General features: G+C 40.0%; 2 protein-coding genes across 2 annotated transcripts in view; one reads left to right on the forward strand and one right to left on the reverse strand.

The window, feature by feature from the left end:
• The window catches only part of PSIP1 (PC4 and SFRS1 interacting protein 1), a 32,047-nt gene extending 24,051 nt beyond the window's left edge, over positions 1-7,996 (forward strand). The window contains exons 13-16 of the mRNA XM_014306962.2: positions 1,265-1,366; positions 2,029-2,248; positions 5,080-5,191; positions 7,228-7,996. Of these exons, the coding sequence (XP_014162437.1) occupies positions 1,265-1,366; positions 2,029-2,248; positions 5,080-5,191; positions 7,228-7,291 (498 nt within the window). The 3' untranslated portion in view covers positions 7,292-7,996. The remainder of the gene's footprint in view (positions 1-1,264; positions 1,367-2,028; positions 2,249-5,079; positions 5,192-7,227) is intronic.
• Positions 7,997-13,111: 5,115 nt separating this feature from the next.
• Positions 13,112-25,769, reverse strand: SNAPC3 (small nuclear RNA activating complex polypeptide 3). Its single transcript, XM_005420867.2, has 8 exons — positions 25,696-25,769; positions 24,408-24,492; positions 22,467-22,571; positions 21,804-21,953; positions 18,223-18,305; positions 16,826-16,990; positions 15,715-15,822; positions 13,112-14,005 (listed from the first exon to the last, which is right to left on the reverse strand). The coding sequence occupies exons 1-8, from the start codon at positions 25,764-25,766 to the stop codon at positions 13,858-13,860; spliced, it is 915 nt and encodes a 304-aa protein (XP_005420924.1). The 5' UTR covers positions 25,767-25,769; the 3' UTR covers positions 13,112-13,857.
• Between the last annotated feature and the right edge of the window lie 920 nt (positions 25,770-26,689).

Genomic DNA, 26,689 nt, shown 5'->3' on the forward strand with positions numbered 1-26,689 from the left:
CAGCTACAGGCCAGTCACTAGTAGTCAGTACTATTAAAATATGTCATTAAAGACTGGGATGATGATACAAACCACACCTATAGCAAGTTTGCAGATGATACAAAACTGAAATCAAAGGTTTGATGGGAGTGTTACCATCCAGAGAGACTTGAACAGGCTGGAGAAATGGGGCAACAGGAACTTCATCAGCTTCAGTTCCAGTAGTGCACCTGTGGAGGGATAACCCTGTGCCTCCAGCATGGGCTGGAGACTGAGTGGCTGAATAGCAGCTTGTCAGAAAATGACCTGAGGGTATTGGTGGACACTAAGCTTAGCATGAGCCACCAATACAGTTCTGCAGCTAAAGTGGCCAACAGCTTTCTGGGCTGCATTAGAAAGAGTTGCCAGAACATGGAAGGAGTGTGGTGGTTGTGCTCTACCTGGCACTGATGAGACACTATTTTAAGCTCCTTAGAAAAACAGAGACATGGACCTACTATAGGGTGCCCAGTAAAGGGCCACAAAGATGGATTAGTGGCTTGGAGCATGTGTTGAAAAAGAGGAGGCCAAGAGAGCTGGGAGTGTTCAGTCTGGAGAAAATACAGAGATAAGAAAATAAGTGTGAGTGAAGAAGTATGGCGTGAGGAGCAGCAAGCTGTTCCAGCTAGGGAAACACAGAGTTGTACTGGGTGTTGGAAGCAAGGTTCTGGTACTGAGGTGGTGGGGGACTGCCTTGTGCTAGACTTAATCAGTCCCAGCCTGCTCCAGTGGAGGAACCACTGCAGGGCATGGCTAAGCCTCTCAGACTGGATGGTGGTGTATCTGTGAAAACTTACTTAAAGAGGGCAAAGCATACTGGGTAGCAGGGAGTGTATAAGGACAGTTCTTTGTATTAACGACAGTGCTTTCTTGCCTTCTCAGTGGTTAATCACTTGTGAAAAATTGTGCATGGTAAAGCCTGACTATGGTGAACAGCTTTGAGCATAGAAGTTCTAGAATCATGAAAGCAGCATAAAGCTTGCTTTTTGTTGAAAGCTTAAAATTCTTGCTAAATGTTACAACTTAATTAAATATAATCTGCCTTTTATGGGAGTAGCTAAGAGATAGCTGGTGTTAAATTTTTGTTGGCAAGTTTGACTATATAAATTATTCTAAAATTAAGTACATAGTCAAATTCAGGAAGAATTAATTATGGGAGGATGTCATTGAGTACAGAAGTTAGATCAGTATGGGTAATTAAAGATTAATATGTCAGTCTTCAGACTAATTTTTTGTTTATATACAGGATGTGAACAGGTGTATTGAGGCTCTTGATGAGCTTGCATCCCTTCAAGTCACAATGCAACAAGCTCAGAAACATACAGAGATGATCTTAACTCTCAAGAAGGTAAGATTTTCAGTGTTAGTTAATGTAGAGTATATGTTTTCTTAAATTGATACCAGCTTTATTTACTATTGGAGCACTCTGTCCAGTCTGGATCCCTACAGATCAAGAATGATGTAGACAGACAGGAAAAGGCCCAGAGGAGGGCCATCAAGAAGATCAAACGGCTGGAGAACCTGCCCTTTAACCAAAGATTAAAGGGTTTAGTTCCTTCCTTCCTAGAAAAGTCATCACATTATTCCAGCAGTTTAAAGGCTGCTGCAAAGAGAGGCTTGAGGCTTTTGTCTTCACCAGATGTAGGGCAATGGGTACAAGTTGCACTGGGAAAGGTTTTATTTTGGCGCTAAAAAACTTTTTTTTTTTTTTTTTACAGTAAGAACAGTTGTTTTACTGTAACAGCCTCCTCAGGGATTTGGTGGAGTTCCATCTCTAGAGGTTTTCAAATTGTGGTGGGATCAAGGGTCCTTGATAATGTGGTCCCTTTCCTGTGAAGGGTAGGACCAGAAGATGTTTTGAGGTCCCTCTCAACCTGGCAGTTCTGTGACACTTCAAGTGCAAAAGTCTATGATGTCATTGTAGGTTAAATGAATTTAAGCTAGCATGTAATGAAATTACACAGATATTTAAGGACCTAAGTGGAGCCTGTTTTATTACTTTGATTTCAGATACGGAAATTTAAAATGAGCCAAGTTATCATGGAGAAATCTACAATGCTATATAACAAGTTCAAGACCATGTTTCTGGTTGGGGAAGGAGATTCTGTTCTTTCCCAAGTACTAAATAAATCACTTGCTGAGCAAAAGCAGCATGAAGAAGCTAATAAAACCAAAGAACAGGGGAAGAAAGGAGCAAATAAAAAAACTGAAAAGGAGAAAGACCAAACAAGTAAGTCACTGTGGCTTTACTTTCTTGTCACATAAACGACTTAGTCTCCATTATTTCTGAGCCAGCTTCAAAATATCCTTGATGCAGGAATTTCACCAGTCTATGAAAACCTTTTCATATCTGAAGTTTTCAAGGACAGTACTGCTACAAGTAACTTTCAAATTCAATGTAACATTTACCATGGCCATTTTATCTCAGTTGGCTAAAGGAAATGGCTTTTGCAAAAATTAGGTCTTGCAAATTTTACTTCTGTAAATTATCTAACTTGATAATGTTACAGAATTAAAAAAAAAACCACCCCAAAACATTAAATGTGAGTTAGAATGGCATACTGCCATTGTTGCACTTTAACCCAAGCCAGCAGCCAAGCTCCTCACAGCCACTCACTCACTCATCCACCAGTGGGATCAGGGAGAGAATCAGAATTGTAAAAGAAAGAAAACTTACAGGTGGAGATAAGCAGTTTAATGGGGAAAGCAAAAGCTGTCCACATGAAAGCAAACCAAGGAATTAATTCAGTGCTTCCCATGAGCAGGCAAGTGTTCAGCCATCCCCAGGAGAGCAGGGCCCTCACACATAATAGGAAAACAAATGTCATCACTCAAATATATTCCCCCTTCCTTCCCCCCTACTTCACATACTGAGTGTGATGCCATATGGTCTGGAATGTCAGTTTGGGTCATCTGTCTCGGCTGTGTCACCTCCCATGTACCCTCAGTTTCTTCCCCAGTGTGGGAACATAAAAAGGCCTTGGCTGTGTGTAAGCCCTGCTCAGAAGTAAAAAAACATCTCTGTATTATCAACTTGGCATTCAGCACAAATCCAGAACACAGCCCCATATTCACCACCTTGAAGAAAATTAACTCTACCCCAGCCAAAACCAACACAATGTTCTATTCCCCCAGTAGTTTTTTGGTCCCTAAGCTTCTGCCACTGAATGAGAACTTGAAACTGCTTAGTTTCCTTCCCTAGCCTCTTTGGATATCATGCATGCTCTACCATGTGTAGCAGCAGCTTTTAACCACTTCTGTGTTACTTCCCAGATGCAACTTCAGTAGTTCTACAGCCTGACAATAAAGAAATAATAATTTATGGCAGGAGAATGCATTTATGCTCTTAACAGTACAGTTCCACATCAATCATGATCACTTGTACAGCAGAATATCAAAAGTTTTCCATAGTAAGCAAGCTCAGTAATAACTTTAAGTCAAATCAATCAACTTTAAGTCAAATTAAAATATGTACATTTTTAAATAGAAGAACAAAATGAGACAGACACACTGGAAAGCTATGTTGCAATGTAGGAGTTCTACTAATCTGTTCAAGTTATTTAGATCCTTGATCTCCACAAGCAGCTCACAGAAACTACATTTACTTCGAAATGGAATTTTGGGAGCAGAACTGGGGCTTTTCTCAGAAAATAATTTAAAAGTTAACACCACATGGATCAAGACTAAACAAATTACTGTAACTGAGGTGCCAAGGGTTTAACACAATTATAGTAGGAGTATCATTATACTTGTAATTGCTAAGAAAGCAAGGATGATTAAAGTCCAACCATTTTCTGGTGAGAGGATGTGTAATGAAGTAGAGGTTCCATCCAGATCTTTCCCCAAATCAGTGATAGCACAACTAATACTTCAACAAAGAAACAACATTGAGAGGCTTCCTGGGCATAGTCTGGCTAGTGAAGCCACTCCAGATAAGGTTAACACAACTACAGCAGACAACACACAGTGAAATACCATGTTGTTGCCCAGTCACAAGGAGAATGGGAAGAAGTTCTGTCAGAGTAGAGGGATATTTTATGGAAGTAGTTTTTTCTTTATTTGCTGTAAAAAGGAAATCTGATCCTTATATGCATTCTTTTCCCCTTTTAAAAACTGAACTGCTGAGCCCTGACTATCTTCACAATGATAGTCAATACAGAGTGATGCTGTAATTGGTGGTACTTAATGCACAGCATCAGATCATCTGCTTTGTAACATGGGAAAATAGCATTTACTGTTTTATCAAATTCCTCCTGTAGCCTTTGAGTTCAGAAGTGATTCTGAGCAAGTGTAAACAGATAAACTGTAAAAATTCAGATGAATAACATCTTGTCTTTTTTTCTCACTGTAGCTCTGTAGTTTAATAGAGGAGTTCTTTTATAAATCTGCAACTTCAAGTAAAATGGACCATCACTTCAGAGAGTGACATTCCTCAACTCACTTAAAACTCACTGGCTTGTAATACCACAGCAAAACATGTAGTCATCACAGAAATTCTAAAAGATGTTAAATTTTTCTGCATTGACTTCACTAAATACTACTTCCAGCCTAGTGCTGCTTTTCTGCTTAAAAATCCATGTATCATTAAACACTTGTATTTATATAACTTGTATTTTGATTATACGTAATTTGTTGGAGTCAAGAGTAAATGAGATGTAATGGATTAACTTCAGCAGTTAAAGTAACAAGAATCCCAAAATTAACTGATCTGGTTAGACTGGTAAAAAGAATTTACTACTGAAGTATATTCTCTCACTGCTCAGAATACAAACAAGCATTAAGCCTTTGATCTGTAGCCTAGCAAGCACAGGAAGAACTTGAAATTGCATTAAAAATACAAACTGTTCAATTCCCATGGGATGAGGCACATTGTATGGGATGTTCAGAAACTGAAGCTGTATCAGTTAGTGTCTTTTGTATTGTTTCAGCTGCTTGGATATCGAGGCAAGGGGGGAAATATTTATAACGTTTTATTTGATTACGGTAAAGAAATTATCGAGGGCTATTATAATACAGTTTTATTCCTTGCAAGTAGCTATTTTCTGCTCTTCCATTTTAAAGGTTCAAAGATTCTGAATGGAGGGTCTGAAGCCCAGGACACCAACCAGTCACAACACAATGGAGAAAGTGCTGAAGAAAGGAAAGATAGGCATGAAGTTGTCAGTAAGAAAAAGTGAGTTAATAACATTCTTGAGCTGATGATCTGTTCTGCTCTAGCTTAGTCATGTAAAATAGAACAGCAGTAGATTGAAGTTACTTAACCATGTTAAGGTACTGTTTTCTTCACAGAGTTTACTCTCAACTTTAGAGAGTAACAGTGTGCAAATCTTCTGTTTGACTTTTGAATCAATATTTTAAATGTTACTTCACTTACTGCTGTGGTGGAGACTTAAAAAACATTACAGGATGCCTTGCTGTTGGAGAGAATTAGCATGTGGTGGACCTGGGCAAACCAAAAGCTTTTTCCTGTGTTTTAGGCTATTAAGTTGGAAGGAAGGAAGTCTGAACCAAATCTTACAGAAACTAATGATATTTATTAATTTTTGTGAATTCATGTATTGTCATCAATAGACAGCCACTTTAAATCATTTTCTACAGTTTGGCTATAAAAATCAGTCAAATCAGGTAAACTGCAGGCTAGGACTTAAACCTGTGAAACTCCAGAAGTCTGACTGGCTTATGGAGGTGGATGCACTTACCATTTTAAACATGAAGCCATAAGAATGCTTCAATTTGTCTGGCATTAAGTATTTAAACCTTGGTTGCAGCAAAAAATATGTTTTGTAAACATAAACAACAAGCAATTAATCTCTTGCAGAAAGAGAAACGCTTAATAGAATTTAGTAACAGATTTGAAGTACACTTCGCTTTCTCCAGGCACTCTGCACCTTGCACTCAGAGATTCTTTTTGTTCAGCAGTATATATTGGAGCAATACATACTCCTTTCATCACTATCTTCATGCACATCAGGAGAAATTGCAGCTGCCTGGCATTCTTTTGGCTATCTGCCAAGTTAAAATATTGACTGTTATTTACAGTAAGGTAAACTTAAACACAACAAAACAGCACAAAAAAAACCCACTTAAGATGAAAATTTATCTGGTATTTACTGTGAGGCAGCCTCAGAAGTACTGAAGTGCATTTGAGAGTTTTCAACCAGTTATGCTGAATAACTTGGTCTGAACAAGCAGCATGCTACAGGAACACAGTGGAGTTACAAGTGTAGGTTCTCACACAGGTTATATTCCACCCTCCTGCTTAAACAAATTAAATAAATATTTCTATTAAGTGTGTGTGTGGTGTTTGCTGTGGATTTGAACCCACACTCCAATGATCTTTGACTTTGATGAAGAAACCCACTTTCCAAAAAAATACTGTACGGCTCCTTGGACACAGGGTCTGTGAATTTACTGGTAGCTAACAGCAACAAACCAGATTTTTAAATAAACTACTTGAAAATACAGTGCATCTTGAGAAATGCATCCACATGTTTGAATTCAAGCTCCATACTCTCCAGCATACAAACTTCCTTTCATTCAGTATTTTTTCTACATTTTTATTTGCAATATTTGGTTTCTTATGTGAGAAACAAATAAACAAAATAAATAATGTCTGTAACACCTGTGTGGCTCACTCTAAGCAAAGAGCTGGTAAACCTCTTACATCACAGGACTGTATTTAGTTCTGAACATTTCTCCCTCTGCTAGAGGGAAGACATCTCTGTACCTTTCTGAAGATGTATTTCAGAAATTTTGAAAAAAGTTCTGTAACTTAAACTTTCTGATCTGATTGGCACTTTAGAACATTTTTCAGGGTGTTTTTTGTAGAAATTCATACTGCCCCACGAGGTTACCTCAGTCTTTGAGGATACAGTGGATTTCAGTGGCAGGAGGTAAGGCATGTTAAGCCAGAGCACTTTTCCACCTAAACTGACACACAGTACAGACACAAATAGAGCTCTGATGACTGCCCTTCACAGCCCATCACATACATCATAGTGATGCCACTCACTGCCAGCTTAGCTTCAGATTTGAGGGCATTGTTGGGGTAACATAACAGCTGGCATAGCTAACAGCCTCAGTTCTCCAGACTTCATGTACTGCTGAGTGTTCGTCAGCATCCTTGCTCTAGACTGTGCAATCACCTGGAATAAGCCCTGCTTGCTGCCTTTGTATGTGATCAATAACATTGCTTTATTTTGTTTCTAGGACATGTGGTGAAGAGAGAGAGCTTGAAAAACCAGCAGATGATTCTGCCTTTGAAAACAAATGACATCACTGAAGTTTTGTTGTTTGGTTTTTTTAATTACAGATTAAAGAGGATTGTTAAGTTTTGCATTTGAAATCTATAGACTGCTGAAATTCTAAATAATTTTATAAGCATAGTATTTTGAAGTTAAATTTTGTGGAATAAAAGTCCCTTTAATCTTGGTTTTGAAGTATTTAAACACTTTTGCCAATAGTTCTATCCAGTATTAACAGGTAACACATTTCAAAAGATGAAAGTCCCACTTAGAAAATGCTTACATGTTACAGGACTTAGAGTTGTAGTATATTTTTAACTTACTACTGTGTTTGTCTAGTTAATAGCAAGAAAAAGTGTAAATACTTCTAACTCTCCAGTTGCTTCATTTGTATAAAACCTCTCTTCCTATGATACTTACCTCTGTGCAGTTTTTCAACTCTTGTTGGGGATGTCTTTTAACTGTGTTTTTTAGGAGTTGAAAGCGGCATTTTTATAGCTGTTACAATGTTAATGTATGAGTATACTTCCTTTTTTTTTTTAATAAGTTTAGTTCTGTTCTTGCAAAATGCCTTGTGCCAATTTACTGCAATGTGACCTTTTATGGTTTGCTTTTGTTATAGTAAGTATACTGAAAAGTGTGGTGTTCTCACAACAGAACCTGTTGATTCAGAATGGTTGGAAAACACTGTCTTGAACAATTTATGGAATTAAAGAATTTCAAACTCATTAAGACATCCTTGTATAGAAAGAACTATTCATTGGAAAAACATGAGTCTGGTTTTAGTACTATTTTGATTTTACTGCTTTGGCATTAACTTGGGGACCTCTAACTAGAATTTTAACAGAAACACTGGTAAAATGTTTTAACTCCTGGAGGCATGAAAGGGAATAGAACAGGTACAAACCTCTCTAAAGCGTGTTTCTTGAAACACAGACTTTGCCCAATACTGTAACAACTTGTTTGTAGTATTTGACAGAGGGACAGCCAGGTTAGAAATTAGAGTTTGAAAATCCTGAGAATACACATAGAGCATGCTGAGTTGAAGGGACCCAGAAGGATCATCAAAGCCCCAACTCTTGTCCCTGCACAGCACACTCCAAGAGTCACACCATGTGCCTGACAGTATTGCCCAAACACTTCTTGAACTCTGTCAGGCTGCTGCTGTGACCACTGCCCTGGGGAGCTGTTCTAATGGCCAACCACCCTCTGGGGGAAGAAACTTTTCTGAATATCGAACCTAAACCTCCCCGAGACAGCTTCAGGCCATTCCCTTGGGTCCTGTCACTGATCACAAGAAGAGATCTGTGCCGGCCTCCCTCTTCTTCCCCTCATGAATAAGTTGTAGACTGTGATGACATCTTGCTTCAGTCTCCTCTACGCTGAACAGACCAAGTGACCTCAGCCACTCCTCAAGGCTCTTCACCATCCTCACTGCCCTACTTTAAGCACTCTCTAACAGTTTCATGTCTTATATTGTGGCACCCAAACCGGTTCCCAGCACTCGAGGTGAAACTGTCCCAGCTCAGAGCAGAGCAGGACAATCCCCTCCATTGTCTGGCTGCCTGATGCCTCCCCAGGGCAGGGCTGGCCCTCCTGGCTGCACTGCTGACCCATGTTCAACTTGCCATCAACCAGGACCCCCAGGTCCTTTTCCATGGCCCTGCTTTCTAGCATCTCATTTCCCAGTCTGTCCATACATCCAGGGTTGCCCCATCCTTGGTGCATCTCAGAATACAGCACTTTCCCTTGTTGAACTTCGTATGTTCAGTGATTGCCCAGCCTTCCCCACTTTATGAAGGTCTCTCTGCAGGGCCTCCCCACCCTTGAGTGAGTCAACAGCTTCTCCCAGTTTAATACCATTGGCAAACTTACTCAGTGTCCCTTCAAGTCCTGCATCCAGGTTGTCAATAAAGAGGATGAGGAGCACAGAGCCAAGGGTGGAGCCCTTTGGAGACCCAACAGTGACAGGTCACCAGTCTGCTGTCACCCCATTCACTGAAATCTCCTGTACCCAGCCCATGAGCCAGTTGCTCACCCATTTCATGAGGCATTTATTGTGCTGTGCACAGGATGTGTTTTTTCAGGACGATACTGTGAAATTATTGAAAGCTTTACTGAAATCCTAAAAGATTACATATTCTGGCTCCCCTTGTTTATCTAGGTGTATTACCTTGTCATAAAAGGAAATTGGGTTTCATAAGCAGGACTTTCCTGTCATAAGCTGTGCTGGTTCTGACTGAAACCTGCATTGTACTTCAGGTGTTTTCAGGAACTCACAGAATAATCTGCTCCAAAATTTTACCAGTCACTGAAATGAGACTGACAGGTCTGTAGTTTTCACGGTCATCCTTCTTGCTGTTCTTGAAAACTGGAACAATGTTAGCCAGACTTCAGTTGACTGGGACCCCTCCAAATTCCCAAAATCATTCAAAAATCATTGAGAGACCTTGCAGCAACATCAGACAGCTCTTTTGAGTACTCTGGGATGAATCCCATCAAGCCCCAAACACTTAAAAGGGATCCACCAGATCCTGCACAAGTTCAGGGTCCACTAGGAACTGATCATTCTCACAGTCATGGTCCTCCAGGTCAGGACACTGGGACCCCCATGCCCCATAATCCATGTTGAAGAGAGGCAAAGAAAGCACTAATATCTCTGACTTAGATGGTGAGGTGATCATACTCATCCTGTAGGTGAGGGCCAATGTTTTTTCTGCACTGCCTTTTGCTGTTGATAAATTTTAAAATCCTCTTTTCTGCCCACAGTTCTGGAAGCTTCAACCCCAGTTGAACTTTGACCACATGAATGTTCTTCCTACAGCAGGAAGCACCATCTCCATATTCCTCGCATGCATATCCCCTGTCCTTGCTTCACCAAGCACACACCTTCTTGGTCTGCCTAGACTCAAAAAGAATATCCCTACTTGCCTAACCTGGCTTCCTGCTTTGCCAGGCTGGCTTCTGACATTTTGAGATTGTTCGCTCCTGTTTCAGATCTTGAAGATAATACCTGAAGCTAAACCTGCAAGTTCAATCACCATGGCAGCTGCAGTATGAAGCTGTCTTTGGCAGATGGCCACAATGATTGGCCTGCACAGACTGTGACTTCTGGCAATCTCTAGCACTTCACAACAGACTGATGTTAAGGGGAATGACTGACATGGCTGTACAGCTTGACCATCAGATAAGCAGCATTCCCATTTAGCTTACAAATAGAGGTTAGTCACTATATGCTGGATTTTGTGGATTTCCACATTCCAGCTGTCATAGGATGTACTTTATTCAAACCTCAAGAAACTCAAACAACTTCCACTTTTACCCTTGAAAGCATTTCTGTAAAGATGTTACTGGAAATCCTCATATAAAACATTTCTCATTTTTTACCATCTCTTTTTATCAAACCTTATATGAAAAAGAAAAGGTACTGTGTATTTGACAAGGATGCTGAATTGCCAAAGGCACCTAGTTTTCACACAAGTATTGATAAGCTAACTCATCTGTCACAACTGTTTCAGAGATAATGGAGCATCTTCAGAGATAAAGGAGCATCTTCAGCACGGCTTCAGAGTTCATTGAGATTGGATGCAGAGATGAAGGTCCTGATTGTGTGATGCAATCACTCTGTCCATACAGCTGCTTGGGCTTTTGCTGCCTAAATTTACTGCCCATTTACAAACCAGAAATAACCTAAATTTACAAAGTCTGACATAACTATAGAATGGGTAATCTCATCTTCAAAGATGCCTGAATGGCCCTAAACTGTCTCTTGAAAGATACAAACATAAGAGCTGAGACTAACTGGGCAGTCGCTTAAAGTCTCACAAGGAATAAGGTTGATTGTTTCTTAAGAAAGAAAACACAGCTATGCACAAAATTTAAAGCAGAGTTAACTTCAATAGCATCCCTCCTTCAAGAATGGAGTTTGCTACAGCTTAAAATATACTGTTTGAGTTCCTTGCGGTTTGAATAAAGTACATCTTATGACTAGCTGGAATGTGGAAATCCGCAAAATCCAGCATATAGTGACTAACCTCTATTTGTAAGCTAAATGAGAATGCTGCTTATCTGATGGTCAAGCCCTGCAGATTTGTTCATCGTTCAAGCACATAGAGGACTTTTGTGAAAAAGTTACAAGCGCCTGGATAGCACTGGCAAATGCTATAGCACTGTTTATATGAATTATGTTTTGCTTTGGAACTTCATATTTCCATAAAATCAGAGGGACCTCTCCTCTTCCTCAATACAGGATACTGTGTTCTGTATCACCTTGTCAGCAAGGCATAAACTTTCATTAGGGAGAGAATCTGCAAGACATTTGGGAAGTTTGAAATAACTTGTAAAGGATCCTCTGTCTAATCACTGAGTGTTTAATAAAAAAAAATCAAATCCAAAAGCCAACCACAGATTCAGGTTAATGTTTTTGAGATTCAACTAGCAACACACAGACAAGAGATTATTAAAAAGATTTTTTTCTCATTTTTTGTCATGAAGTAACAAACCTGCTTGGACATTTTCAACATCAAAACACAACATTTAATAAGTTGCTAAAACAAATATTCAGCTGGTGTCATAGAATTTAGCTACAAATGGGTATTGTATGCAATGCTGGATTTCACTCAGAGGATTCATTCAGAAAGACTTATCAAATCCAGACCAGACCGAGTTGTCCTGTGACAGCTTCTGGGATCTTTAGAACCTATGACTTAGTGTAACCTTTTTGTTCCATTTGTCATTCAAGATGCATCACTGAATATGAAAGAGGACCATGTCATATGAACAGCAAGCTTCTAATATGATTCTTCTCTGTTCTGTAGTTAAGCACTGAATGCTCTCAACTCCCACACCCAGACTGTGGCTAGTTTCTCTCTGCCTTACTGGAAGTATGGGAATGACCCACTAAAATTTCTTAATCTGCATGGACACCAATTTTGAAATATATTTGATCTTAACTTTTAATTAAGAAGATAAATGGGTTGTGTGAGACAGCATATTTGAGGCAAATGAATGAAAGAGTAAACTCATATTTTGCCACCCTTCTCTCTACGGCTAAAGAAGGAAAAAAAAATGCCCCCACAAAAAAACTACTGATTGCTGCTCAAGCTAGATCTCTATATGTTCCCCGATCCAATACTGAAGAGGACTGGGAAGCCTGTGTATTTATGGGAGACAGCTGAAAGAGGAGGAGACAGGGGAAAGATGAGGAGTAGCAACTTGGGAGGCAAATGCTGAAGTTGCAACCAGAGCTGTATAGTAGAGGATCTTTAAAGCAGCTGCTGCAGCACCCCAAACCAGCCCAGCCCCAGCAGCTGGACTTGTCACAGTTGTGATGGGCAAAGCATTCCATTTTCTGCAGATTCCTGAAGGATAAGAGATCTATCACCACCTTTTACACGTGGTTAGTTCATTGAAATACACAGGCCAACAGCTGGCTGGTTTACAAGACAGGAAAAAAAAAACCCACTTTTTTTGGTTGTTCCTAAAAAAAGCATGGATTTATATTCAAATGACTTAATACACCACTAGAAAGCAGTAAGTTAAGGGAGTGATCAATGGAGTCCTGCAAGTGCTTCAGATACCTTTGTTTCAAGACATCTAAGATAATCAAGTCAGCACTGGCAGAATCTGCAGCTACAGGACTTCAACAGGATTCAGTTTGTCACTCTTCCGTATGTAGACTGTCAGAGCAGCTGTTTTCCCTCAACCAGAATTAGCTGAAGTTTTCAAAAGAAAAGCAGTTAGCTCTAACTTTCCTAAAACAAAGATTGCCACTAACATACTCTTAATTCCAGAAGACTTTTAAAAAAAGAATATCCTGTCTTGACAAAGTTTCAGTTTAACAAAGAGACTTGTAGGAACTACAAATTTGCCACATTTTAATTAAAAAAGCCATTACATCACAATAACACATGATACTAAATAACAAGGTGCACAGTGAACAATACATACACTGTAAACAGCGGGCAAAATTATTTAAAAGGCAGGCTACAATTCAGTAATGGTGAAATGCAGTTTCCTCTCTATAGAATCAGCCCTCAGAGTCAGAAACCAGAGACAGCAAAGGCCTTCAGATGCAAGCTTTCATTTGTAGGGATGACCCAAGAGTTTAACCAGCATTCTGAGCTTCTCTCTCAGAAAGCGTTCTCCTCCCTACAAATTCAGTGCCATCCATCCTTGTTCAAATATGGCAACTGCCAGAGTTTTCAAGGTAAGATATATACAGACCATGTTCTCATCCACAGAGGTTTACAGAGCCTTGGATACGCAGAGCTTCTTAAAGTCATGGTTTCTTTTGCCAGGTATTCTCAAACATCCATATTTTCTAGTCCATGGCATCCAAACTACTGGAATGTTGTAAAAGTGTATTACATTTTTGCATGCCAGCTTATCTGTAAAAATCATACTTACTTACTCAGAAAAATACACCAGATAGTCTTCAAGTGCAAAGGGCTCCTTCCAGCTCACAGGAGAGGATTACACTCCTAACCTGAAACACAGCAGTATGCTCAAACCCCAAGCTGTCCAGTGGTTTTAACAACCAGAGCAACAGATTCAGCAATGTCATTCACTGAATTAATCCTGGCACATGTCAGTTTCAGTTGAAAATCCCAGGATCAACATAAGGATATGCAAGAAACTCTCCCAGTTTATTGCCTTCTGCATCATAATGGAGCATCCGAAAACAAACATCACAGAAGAAACAAGGATCCTCTGGTGCCAGACTGTCTCTGTTGGTTACCCACCTGCAGGTTACAGAACACAAGTGTTTTCTTATGAGTGAAACACACTTGAAACAAACATCTCAACATTTTACTCAGGACTGGGGATGGCAGCAACAAACATCAGTAATAATTCTGAATATGCAAGGTTCTACCTATATTGCATATCTCCTATCCCATGCATGCAGCTCATTTCCAAACTCCACACCCATTCCATGTCAACCCCAGTAGCTCCAGCAGCACTTCCTGAGAAACTCCTCAAACCTGTGTGGCTGGGACAGTGCATTAAAAAAAAAAAAAAAAAAAAACAAACCAGGAATCTTCTGTCCACCCTTTGGCCATCTAAATCATAAAAGAGAAACCTTTTTTTTCTTAATACAAGAAACTGTGAAATGGAGCGGATGTGTACTGACCCAAGTTCCTCTGAGTAATCAAAACCATTTAGGAGTCTAAAAGCACAACCCAAATGATGCAGACAAGAAAAGGTGAGGATTGCAGCATACTCCAGCAAGCACTGAAGTTAACAGGAACACAAGTTAACATGTAAGGAGGGCCTGCCATGTCACTGAGTAATTAATTTATGATAGTACTCAAGAGCCCACGACAGCTGAAGGCCTCTGGTGATTACAGATGCTATCTGCACAGATTAGAACACACTGGACAGCCAGCCAAAGCAGCTCTGCTGTCTATGGTTTAGCATGTCCCCACTCAAGCTTAGCGCTTAATCCTGGTTTTAATTTAATGCATTTACATCACCTCTGGTAATGCCCTCCCCATCCCATCCTTCCCCCATATTGACCCTTTGGCTCCACCTCCCCTTATGGCCAAATGCCTCACAGATTATATTGTGAAGGCATCCTCAGGGCTCTGCTAGGAACACAAGGATGGACTCCCATCTCAAGGGAAATTGGCTCTTTGCCTGATTCCAGAAAAATCTAAGGCCAAATAAGCAAGGCAATGAAGACACAGTTGCTGTGTCAAACAGAGGCTGAGCGCGTAAGTTGTCCTAAAGAAAAAAAAGGCAACCAGTGTTTTTGCAAATAAATCATTCAGATCTATAAAATCAGGGAGCCTAGCCTAATCTTTAAAGAAATTTCTACTGTTTATTGAAAGTCTGTTTTGTATCTAAATTAGCATCACTAAAGTGCATAAAGAGCACCAAATCCATATTCTGTTCTTTTAAGGAAAAGGCAGAAAATCACAAAGAATTCTTTCAAGAACAGCTGCAGAGCACACAGTCTTTAGGTAGAGGTTAGGAGTTTCCTGTGGGGCAAGTTAAATGCCTTTAAAAAATCTCCAGATTTTATTATATTAGAGTTGGACAGATCTATACCTGCATAGATGCTAGATTAAACAAAAGCACTGTATGATTTTTGGTAAATTATTTTGAAACACATATCTTGCAAAGAAGGAAAACACAGGATTTTCCCCCAAAAGCAGGATTTTCAAAAGTAAAATTGATAAGACAGCGAAGCTCTAGACATGGAAAAGAGCATGAGCCAAATAATTAATCTCTTACTCATTTAGTTCTTTTGAAACTCCTGAATCAATTCCAAATGAACACTACTTGCAGGAAGCCTTTTCCTGATTAGACAGAGGTCAACTGCTTGAAGAGTGAAGATTATTCTTATTATGAAACACATACAGAGCTTTGATTTTTACTATTTTTTTTTAAGTTAGCAGCAGCACCTAGAAAGAATTAAGACAACAAGAGCATCAAGAATGTAGCATACCTTGCTGTATACATCTTGCACACAAAACATTTTCTGGTACATAGCCAATGTTTCTTGACCAGCAAAGGATATAGATTCCTATCCAGACAGTCATCATGATGAATAAGCCTTGAGGGAAATAAATAAATACAACACATACAATAAAGATGTTGCCATACTGAATTTATCTGAACATAAGCATGGACATTGAAGATAGGGTATGATTTAAACTCCTATGTAAACTCTGACTAGACTTCTGCTTAACATTTCTTAGCACAAATGAAGATCTGGAGATAGACTGCTAGTTGCATCATCTGTGGATTTTATGGTCACAAGTAAATTCAGTTTGTGCAGTAACACAGAAGTCTTTAGACCATCTCTTTTCTGTGGTCTTTTTAAAGGTTTTATCTCCTATACAGACCAACAAACTGTTGTCAGGTGAATCTTCAGATCATTTATGTGCAATATCTATGCTTTTCTCTGTGTTATGCTCCTTTTGGAAAGCACTTTGATATATCAGGCTCCTGGGAACAGAAAATGACCCACTGCAGACAACTACAGGAATGCTCTCTCTAGTTATGCACTGAGCAAAGTCTACACAATGGTTCTGCTGTTGATGTGGCTGCCACCTCACGGTCACAATCACATCAACTTCTCTTCCTGGCCTATCCATCTCAGCCCACTATTTCCATTCCTCTATTATCTTTTCAGTTCCTGCCCCTTAGCTTCAAGTTCAAACGAATTGTTCAGTTGAGGCCAGCCACAGCCTACAACATTCTGCCCCCTGGTGCTCCAGAATCAGTATGTAAATCTGCCACACATTGGCTCTACATGGAAAGATCTTGACACTGTGGTTGCCATTCCTGTTACACAGCAGTCATAGCACACTAATTGCAAAGCAGTCTTTGTATGCAAATTAAAAAGAAAAAAACAAGGAAGATTACTCTCTTTCTTTCAGAGATACTCCCATGTACATGGAAGAAAAATTTAGGCTCTGCAGAAGGCAGCAGAGCCTAAATAATCTTACAGCAAATAAGTTAGTCTAACAAACATTCAGCATCTAATGTCTGAAGATTGTCCAGAGAAAGCTTACTTTCATTTGCCCAAGAACTCCCAAAGAACAGTTACTTACCTTATATCTGTGACTATAATGATGTGTTCACAGTTCCCTTGGTGACAGTAAAGGTATGGAAAGCCAATTTTGAGGGATAAATCATTAAATACATAGTCCTCCATCTTAACAGACTGAAGATTTTCATAGCCTCTGTCATGAGATTCTGACCACTCTATAATTGTTCTGAAAACAGAAAGGCCATCAGCATAGCAAAGCTACGAACTGTGACTACAGAGAAAAAGATACCTTGGGGACATGCAAAATTCTTCACTGAGACATGGTTAAATGATGGAAATCAACACAGTTCACAATATCTGGTAGTAATTTAAGGTGATTTCACATCAATACTACAACACTATAGAACTGTCCACTGCCCTTGTGGAACATCTGCCTTTCAGTCCTCACCAGGCAGCTTCCTGAGTAATTTTAGTCAGTGTATGCTCCTGATGGCATCCATCCAGGTCAGACTGTTTGCAGCACAATACTTCTTAAGTAGTCCAGCAATTCAAGTTACTAGCAGGTTATTTTGCCCCCTTGGTCAATGACTTCATTTTAAAGTATTAAAAAGCTTTCTTTTTTAATTTCATTTTTGTCAAGGAGAAACACAAAGCTGACAAGTGCAGTTACATTTCCAAAATTCAGCACTGGAAGGGCATTGGCTAATGAAAATTTCTTTTTGGCTTTTCAGCACACTTCTACACACAAGGCATCTAACAAGCTGTGTATGCTATGACAAGCCCTTCTGTGAAGACCATTGTTGTTCACAGACAGAAAGACAAGAAGTAAAATTTTGATTTCCCTGAAGTCACATACGAAGTCTGGCAGAACAACAGGGTCCAACAGAGCCAGCTCTTCCATAGCAACCATTTTAAACATTTTGATCTCCTAAATGTCACTACCATATTAGCAATACTGTGCTTCCTTAAAATATCAAATTTCTTTTCTGATCAGTCACATAGACTTCATGTTAGCTTTACAATTAAGGCATTCAGCATATTTTCAAGACTGAGCAGGACAACCACTGACACACAGACGAGCTTGTTGTCTTTCTGTCACATCTTCTACCTCTGATACATCTACAGGCAAGTCTTTTGATTCCCATCACAAGTAAAACTCCAGTACAAAATGCCACCTGTCACTTTACACAGAAATCCCATCTCAACAGAGCAAAACAGCATTTGCAGGTTAAAAAATGGATTCATACTCTTTTCAAAAGGGAAGTGAATGGAAGGAATAAGTAGAGCAAGTAAAGTTAAACTTCTCTAAAACCCAATTCATCATGGGAAAACAGCAGCGAAAGTCCATTCTAGCTTAATACTCTAGACATTCCAGTATCTGTAACACCACAAGTCATAAACAAAACAAATGTTACGTTCCTTAAGGTCTTCCTCAGTGAATATCTACAAATATTGTACCTGCTCAGATCTCTGCACTCTGGGTATCTTTTATCATTATAAAAGATGCCTTCAAAATAGAAAAAGGCAGATTTGTAGAGATCCTGAAAGACAGAGAGAGAAGTCTCCATTAGTGTTATGAGAGAATAAATACCTTAAACAAGAACATGTCAAAAATCCAAGCATTTTAGATATCTAAATTATATTAAGAGACCTCATTCTACAGGTGTCTAAGAAAAGTTCTGTTCTGATTGTAGATGCTGGTGTGACAAACTAGGCTCATTTGATTGACAACTATGGAGCTACTCTGCTGATATTGTTCTCAAGCCATTACAGGTTACTTTAATGCTCTTATTTCAGTCCCCATCACAGAAGCTATGGACTTCTACAAAAACACAGAACAAGAACACAGGCATCACTGCACAAACTTAGTAATTGCAAGGCACTGACTTTAAAAAAAGTACAATATTTTAAAAAATTAGCAAGATGCAGTGTGTTTACTTTGGGTGGCTACCAGATACCTATCCACCTGCTCTCACTCCTCTTGCTTAACAGGACTGGGGAAACAAAGTAAGAGAAGCAAGCTCATGGGTTCAAAAAAAGGCAGAAAATGAGAAAAAGCAAAGGCTGAATACAGAAGCAAAGCAAAAAAAAAAGTGGTTTATTCCCTACTTCCCATCAGCAGGTGATGGTCAGGTATTGGAATAAGCTGCTCAGGGAAATGGTGAGATCACCATCCCTGAGAATGTTGAAAAGCTGTGCGAATGTGGCATTTAGAAATATGGTTTAGAGAACACAGTGACAGCAAGTTAATGTTTAGCTCAGCTTCTGGAGTTGACCTGGCATCTGGTGACTCTTGCACTGCTGGTATGAGTGCCATAAACTGTTAATGATCTTTGATGGAAGAGAATGTTACAAATGGACTGTCTACATGCGACAAACTTTGTAATTAAGGAAGAATTTTGAAGGATGATAGATTTTCTCATGAGATCCTAGAAGTGAAGTGATTGGAACTTCCAGGATTGCCTGTCTGACTTGTTTATATAGATGTGACCAGGAAGTGCTCTCATGTGCAGCTGTGCATGTGTACACGCATGTGTGCAGGGGACAAGACTTCAATAATTCTCTGTCACCTCAGTAAGAAGTACTTTGTGTTCTGATCAAATGCCTAGAGAGTTAATGTGGTATGGAGTTAACTTTCCCAACAGCAGCCCCTGTGCATGCTCTGCATTTTTGGCAAAGGGGAGTTGATAATACACCAGTGTTCTGGCTACTGCTGAGCAGTGCTTGCAGAGCTTCAAGGCTGTCTCTCCAAGTCTTCCCCAAGACCAGTAGGCTGGGGCTGAGTGAGAGGCTGGGAGGGAATGTAGCCGGGACAGCTGACCCAAATTGACCCAAAGGACATCCCACATCATATGATGCTGCCCTCAGTAATAAGAACTGGAGGAAAAGAGGAAGAGGGCATTCATGGTGAAAGCATTTGTCTTCCAAAGCGACCACTGTGTATGCTGAGGTCCCAGGAAGTGGCTGGAATAGAATCGTAGAATCATCAAGACTGTAAAATACCTCTGATATCATCAAGCCCAACCATTAACCCAGCACTGCCATGCTCACAAGTAAACTATATCCCAAGTGCCACATCCACACATTTTTGAACACTTTCATGGCTGATGATTCCACCACTTCCCTGAGTAGCCTGTTCCAAAGTCTGACTACCCTTGCATTCCTAATAACAAATCTAAACCTTCTTTGGTGCAATTTGAGGCCATTTCCTCTCATCCTATCTCTTGTTACCCAGGGGAGAACTGGGTAACAAGAGATAGGATGAGAGGATGGTATAGCCTCACCTGGCTATACCATCCTTACCCTCCCTTCAGATAGCTGTAGAGAATGATAATGTCTCCCTTGAGCCTCTTTTTCTCCCTCAGCAACCCTTCAAGGACTCAATAAAGACTATCCCTATTTATTCTAAATGTGGAAACCACGGACAACCATGCACTCTCCATCATCAGACCAGTCTGGGGATGCTCATTTATGCCTAGAGGTCTCTTTGAGCTATTAACTCTAGGTTGCCAAAACACGGCAAAAGCAGACGCTGCTTTTCCAAAGACAGGATTTCTCAGATGACCTGTATGAAGAGACAGTAGTAGAAATGTGTTTTACATTCAGACTCTTTGATTCACTTCTATCTGTTACTGTTACCCTCTCTGCTGCTGGCAAAAAACAGGAAGGAGTGGCTGATACACCAGATGATCATGTTGCCAGCCAGAGGGATCTTAACAGCCCAGAGAAATGGGCCAACAAGAATTTGGTGAGGCTGAGCAAGGAGAAGTGCAAGGTCTTGCCCTGAGGATAAGCAAGTTGATGTTTGACTGTACACTGAGGGCCACTCAGCTGGAGAGCAACTAGGTAAATAGGACTCAGGGAACCTGGAAGATTCCAAATTGAATATGAGGCAACAGTGTGTCCTTGCCAAAAAGACAGCCAATGGAGCAGACGGGATCCTGTGCTCCATTAGATAAAATACCACTAGCAGGCCAAGGAAGGCAATTTTTCAGTTCTCCTCAGCACTACTGAGGCCATATCTAAAGGCCTGTCTTCAGTTCTTGGCTGCTCAGTATAAGAGAGACATGGACATACTGGAGAAAGAGTCCCACAGGGGCCATGAAGATGATGGGACTGCAGCATCTCTCCTAAAAGCAGTGGCTGAGAGAGTTGTGAGTCAGAATCCTGAAGAGAAAGCTCAGGTAGGGGAATCATTAACATACACAATACCTCCAGGGAGGGTGCAAAGAGGATCAGCCAGGCTCATTTTAGCAGTTCAAGTGACAGGATTAGAGTCAGTAAGCACAAAGTGAAACACATGCAGCTCCTCCTGAACCTCAAGAAACACTTCTTTAGTGACACAGGTGACTGAACACTGACAGAGGTTGTCCAAGGAGGTTTTGCAACCTCCATCCTTGGAGTTATGCAAAAAACGTCAGGACATGGTCACGAACAGCCAGCTGTAGGTGGCCTTGCTTGAGCAGAGGGAACAGACCAGATGACCTCCACAAGTCCCTTTCAATGTCAACCATTCTATGATATGACATATTATTATATGTCATACAATGTATAATCAAAATGATTCAATTTCAGTATTGTCAACTAGATGACTTGTTTTGCTCATATCCAGAGAATATGTAGCAGCTTAGGGAGAGAAGAATAATCTGCATCCCTACATTTGATTAGTATGCAGCTGCAAACAACAAAGCACAGTAGGATGGTCTAGCTTATCATTATTAGTGGGATTAAGCTCTTACCTCTGGTGTTTCAGAATACAGCTCAAAATAAAATTCATTCACAGGAATATATCTATGCAAAACTCACTGCTTCTGTTTCTACTTCCTAGCAGTAGCAATGATGATGTTTTTCTTGATATTGCACAAAACAGATCACCTTGGTAACGCCGCTATGAATATTTACTTACAGTGTAACCAACAGGCAGAACCAATGCAGCTGAATTTAGTGCTGAAGAAAAAACAACGAAACAAAACTCTGCCTCCCCTTCTATGTTTTCAAGACTCCTATACATGTAGAGGATTCCACATAGAAAGTTTTACCTTGCTGATGTGCTCTGGTGCTTGATCTGGCTGACAGCTGAACTCACCACCTATCTGGAGGTCACTGACACAGGAAATCGAGTCTCTCAGCTCAGTGAGCTTCTGGCTGCCCAGTACAAGGACTGTTTGGTAGGGTTTGTGATCTTTATGCTACAAAGAACACAGAATACAAACTCCAGATAAATTATAACTTGTCAGCATCAGCACTGCTCTTCATTTGACAGCTTAAGGTCATTACTGGCAGCATCTGGCACATCACTTCTCTGAACAGCATCTTGCCACAGCCTCTCCTAAGAATGATATTTAATAGTTTTATTCAGGACCTCAAATGTTACATTCTCCATCAGAAAGTGCAGAAAAGACAGGAAGTCTGAGCTCACTTATTCCAAATCTAGAAAAAGTTCTTTCGTTATCATATATTTATTTTCAAGTTTTGAGCTTTCTGTAAAGTAAATTAACTACTGTGTAATTATTGTAAAAGTTTTGTTATGTAAACCACTAACCGAATGAAAGTCAGATTCTGAAAAAGCCTTAAGAAATTATCAGAGTTGAAGAGTTTACCACATGTCATCAGTAGATTCACTGATTTTAATTGCTTGGGAGAGCAAGATGTTATCTGAATAGGAAAGAATCAGAATACAACTCAGAGAATTTCATACCAACCTTCTGAAATATAACAGGATAAAAGATATTCAGAGTTAAAAGTAGTTCTCCCTCCTCAATAAGATCTGTTGGATCATCTGGCCTCTTTCCAGTTGCATGTGACTCCTGAAAAACACACACACACATGTACACACACACACACATAAACACTCGGCAATGGTCAGAGAAATGCAGAGGAACATCAATTCATTTTTAACTATGTAGCCTTCTGAATTGAAAAAAGCCTATTTCCTCCAAGGTGGAAAGGTGAGAAACTGCTCTAATTACTGACTGCAAGCATGTTTCTTCATTTCTCAGCTTTGTTGCAAGACAGCTGGCTGCTCCTTGGCTATTGAGAGGCCCCACATAAAGGCATTAGAGGCTGCTGTCATTCTGCCCTCATGGAATCCAGCTGCTACCAACTTTCACCACTTAATGCTTTCATATGTAAAGGGAGATTGCAACACTTAATTTGGGAAACGCTAATCTAGAAAATATACACAGAAATATATGAAAATTACAGTCAGTGTAGCACTTCCTCTTATTAGGGAAGCTAGACATAGCTGGAGGCCATAATTTCTCCAAAATCAAAACCAAAAACCCAGCACTGCCCTTGCCACAGTACTGTGTATCAGAAAAGAAACAAATGATCCCTACATTTTCATCCTGCTTTGTGTTTAAGACACAGCCCAGCTGTGAAGGTACTTTTCTGCAGCCATTTCCTCTTTTTCCAATAAATCAAGAGTGTGCTCCTGCACGAACACCTCCTACCAGCATGGAGTATTCCTCAGATTTAGTAACAGGAACTTGTACTCCTGTGAGACTCAGAGATATTTGTGCTCTCTGCTTTGCATCTGCCTTCTTCATGTGACACATTCCATTGTGGTCCCAACCACAGAATCACAGCTCAGACACCGCCTGCTTAAAGAATGCGATAAATGACCATGTGCTCATTCTTTCAATGCATACAGCAGTACTCATTGAAACCCTTTATGAAGGTTTCTGTTGCTAATATTTTCTCAGATATCCCCCAGACTAAGAGCCCAGCAGAGCAGTTGCATCATGTTGTTTACATAATGTGCCTGGATCTCTGAACAGCTGAAACATGATAACTCACAACAGACCAGGAAACCTCAAGAGGAAAAACAAGTCTAATAGTCACATGAGGTTCTTTCCTCACTACACTTCTGTCCCTAATTTTTACAGCAGTTCATGGCTTGCTAAAGCCATGGACTCCAGCACTTCATTGTTCCTGAAAGAGTTCAAAGAATGTGCATATGTGGTGCTTAGGGACATAGTTTAGTGGTGGATCTGGCAGTGTTAAGGTAATGGTTGGGCTCAATGATCCTAAAGGCCTTTTAACCTTAGTGGTTCTATGAACATTTATGAAATGAGGTTTTGCTGTTTAGGACTTCAATGGTTAAGAAGGTATCATTAAAAAAACCCAAACTTATTAAGCACAGTTAAAAAATTCCAATAAGGCTTTTCAGAGGCTGATGACTACACTCTTGGTTCCTGGCAGTTTAGAATGGCTGAAAAACTTGGTTTACAAAGCTCAGAATTAGGAATTTACCACCTACTGTGCTGCTACTGTTTTCTTCTCTCAGCCCTACTGAAACCAGCTCACAATCATTCACACACTGAAGCTGTTTCCAACACTGGACACCAGGAGCAAAACATTACACATTTTGTCTAGGTCTATGTCTAGCTGTAAGTTCACAGCACTTAAAAAAAGCAGTCATATAGTGGTAACAAGATGGAGTTCCTCCTTAACTACATCCAGTACTAACAGACAGTAAAAAGCAGACTTCCTGTCCTATCTTTCTATAAAATGTCTTTAATCATTACCAGCAAACTTGTATCTGCAAATATTTACAGTGTACATTTCATAGAGGTGAATAAAAAAGCAACCAGAAGTTGGATTTTGGCTCTTGAGAGCCTGTAAGATGACAGGCAACCTACCATCTCATAAGTAAGAGTTTCTTGTCTGCAAGCCCGATCCACAATAATTGTTTCTTCTCTCCTCTCTATAGTCTTCTTCCGAATTCTGAGGGGCAGCAACATAAGACAAAATTTCATTCAATAATTTCCACATAGAATTTCAAGAATTTCATATTTTTTAATGACACAAGCTACTACAAAGCAGCTTTCAAGGAGCAGGATTCCTGTCTGTCTTAGTGGGACAGACTAACTTAAAACACTCATCTCCTGACTTTCATAAAACCTGAGAGTGCACAGGCCAGCTTGTGGGTTTTTTCCCCCTCATGTGCAAATGACAGGTTGTTTGTGAGTAATTTTACACTCACAACAAAAAACAGCAAAATGTTTGAAGAGGTTGTCCTAGAACAAAACACTTTGTGACTTTTAAAGAAACTGTTTCAACAAGTCTTTCCACTTCAAAAAAATTGAATTCATGTTCAAGCAAAGCACAAGGAAAGAAACAACCCACAAATATTACTTCTCAGCCCCATAGCATAGACACTTCAGAGAACCAAAAAACAAACCTTCATTATCAGTTGTAGAAGAAAGAGTACCATGAGTAGAATACCTGCTAAAATACATGTATTTAACCACTACATGAACACCCAATCCTTAACATCCAGGATAAGTTTACTCATCCTCCAGACCTCCATAAGGGTTTTCAGTAACAATCAGGCTTAACACTGATCACATTTCTAAACACATTTCTTAACATTAGTGCTATGTAAAGGACAGCAAAGGCCTGAACTGGCCAAGTTTGCCAGCTGACAGAAACCTTACATATATTGGTTATCCTCTGAAATGCACCAGTTGTATCAATAAATTCCATGCACAACCCAAAACCCAACAAAACAGAGTGGGCTCAGATAAAGAGGCTATCTGGATACAGCGTCAGTACTTACAGTCTGGCTGTTATAGAGTGACTTGAGAGTTACGAGAGGTATGAGATAGGTTTCTTTGCAGAAACCTCACACACATGATTATCAGAAGGCCCCTGCACACTCCAAACTTAGGCACTACTTCAGAAGCACCTAGGTTCAGAAATCCTTTTCAAATAAGAAAGAGGGCATATTCTGTATATCTTAATTAAAAAGTTCCTAAACAACATTCAGAAGACTCATACCAATGATGCCATCATAAGCTGGTGTTTCTGCCCTTACGGTATTTCTGTACGGTGCCTGTAAAGGGAACAAGCAGCCAGCCATACTTCCGTGCTGATTTCCCACCCCACCCCAAACAAGGGGACTGTGAGAGCACTGTAACAGCATACCGAAGAGTGAGCAGACTGCTATCTTCAGGAATAACATCTAGGTCCTCTTCTTTTTCAGAAGACATTAACATATCAATGCTAGAACAATAAAAAAAAAAACAGATAGAATCACAGAATCATAGAACAGTTTGGGCTGGAAGGGACCTTAAAAGATCATCTTGTTCCACAACCCCCAGCACCATTGGCAGGGGCACCTTTCACTGGATCAGGCTGCTCAGGGGCAGATCTAACCTGGTCTTGAACGCTTCCAGGAATGGAGCATCCACAAATTCTCTGGGCAACCTGTTCCAGTGCCTCACCACTCTACACAGTAAACAATTTCTACCCGATATCTAATTTAAATCTAGAGCTATCCTCTTTGGACACAGCAGTGATTTCTCACAGTCTGTGTAGAAGTATGAGAGGCAGGAACCTGAGGTGGTTTCACCACCTGGTCTTATTTATGAGTTCCCATTTCAGGTTGTGCACTGCAGCACACCAGATTCAGAGGAATCATCATATGTACATCCCCTCTTCTGCAGTCCTTCCCAGAAGCATTTTGCATTAATCACAATAAAATTTTATCCAGCTTAAAAATAGTCTGAGGAAAAAAAGATTTAAAACAGAGAACTGCTTTGAATCAGACTTGATTGCTTTTGTCTCTCACTTTTTCAGACTATATAAAGGCAGGGATTACTCCAGTGCCTAAGTCCACCTGCAGTTTGAGAAATACTAATCTAACTAACAGAAAGATGGAGAACAGCAGTTTGGAGAACACAGTTCAACCTTTTAGATGAGGCTGTTCTCCAGGCAGCATAGCGCTGTTATGAACAACCACATAATCAAGTAAAGGACATCCCCTGACAGACAAATCAACTCACAACTGACCCTTTCTGTAAAACTGACAACATGACCAAATTATTTATCCAAAGTCTCCTGGCACACGGACCAGTGATCCCATACACCAAAGAGCCCAAGTCACTTGAATATGTGTAATATTAATATAAATATACCA

Source organism: Geospiza fortis, unplaced genomic scaffold (genome assembly GCF_000277835.1).
Source record: "Geospiza fortis unplaced genomic scaffold, GeoFor_1.0 scaffold12, whole genome shotgun sequence".
Taxonomy (NCBI): Eukaryota; Metazoa; Chordata; class Aves; order Passeriformes; family Thraupidae; genus Geospiza; species Geospiza fortis.

Coding starts and splice junctions, on each gene's coding strand:
- SNAPC3 (XM_005420867.2), bottom strand. CDS start 25,766: ATGTTAATGTCTTCTGAAAAAGAAGAGGACCTAGATGTTATTCCTGAA. Junction 24,493..25,695: donor AGCAGTCTGCTCACTCTTCG/GTATGCTGTTAC, acceptor GCTGCCCCTCAG/AATTCGGAAGAAGACTATAG. Junction 22,572..24,407: donor AAACTCTTACTTATGAGATG/GTAGGTTGCCTG, acceptor TGTGTTTTTCAG/GAGTCACATGCAACTGGAAA.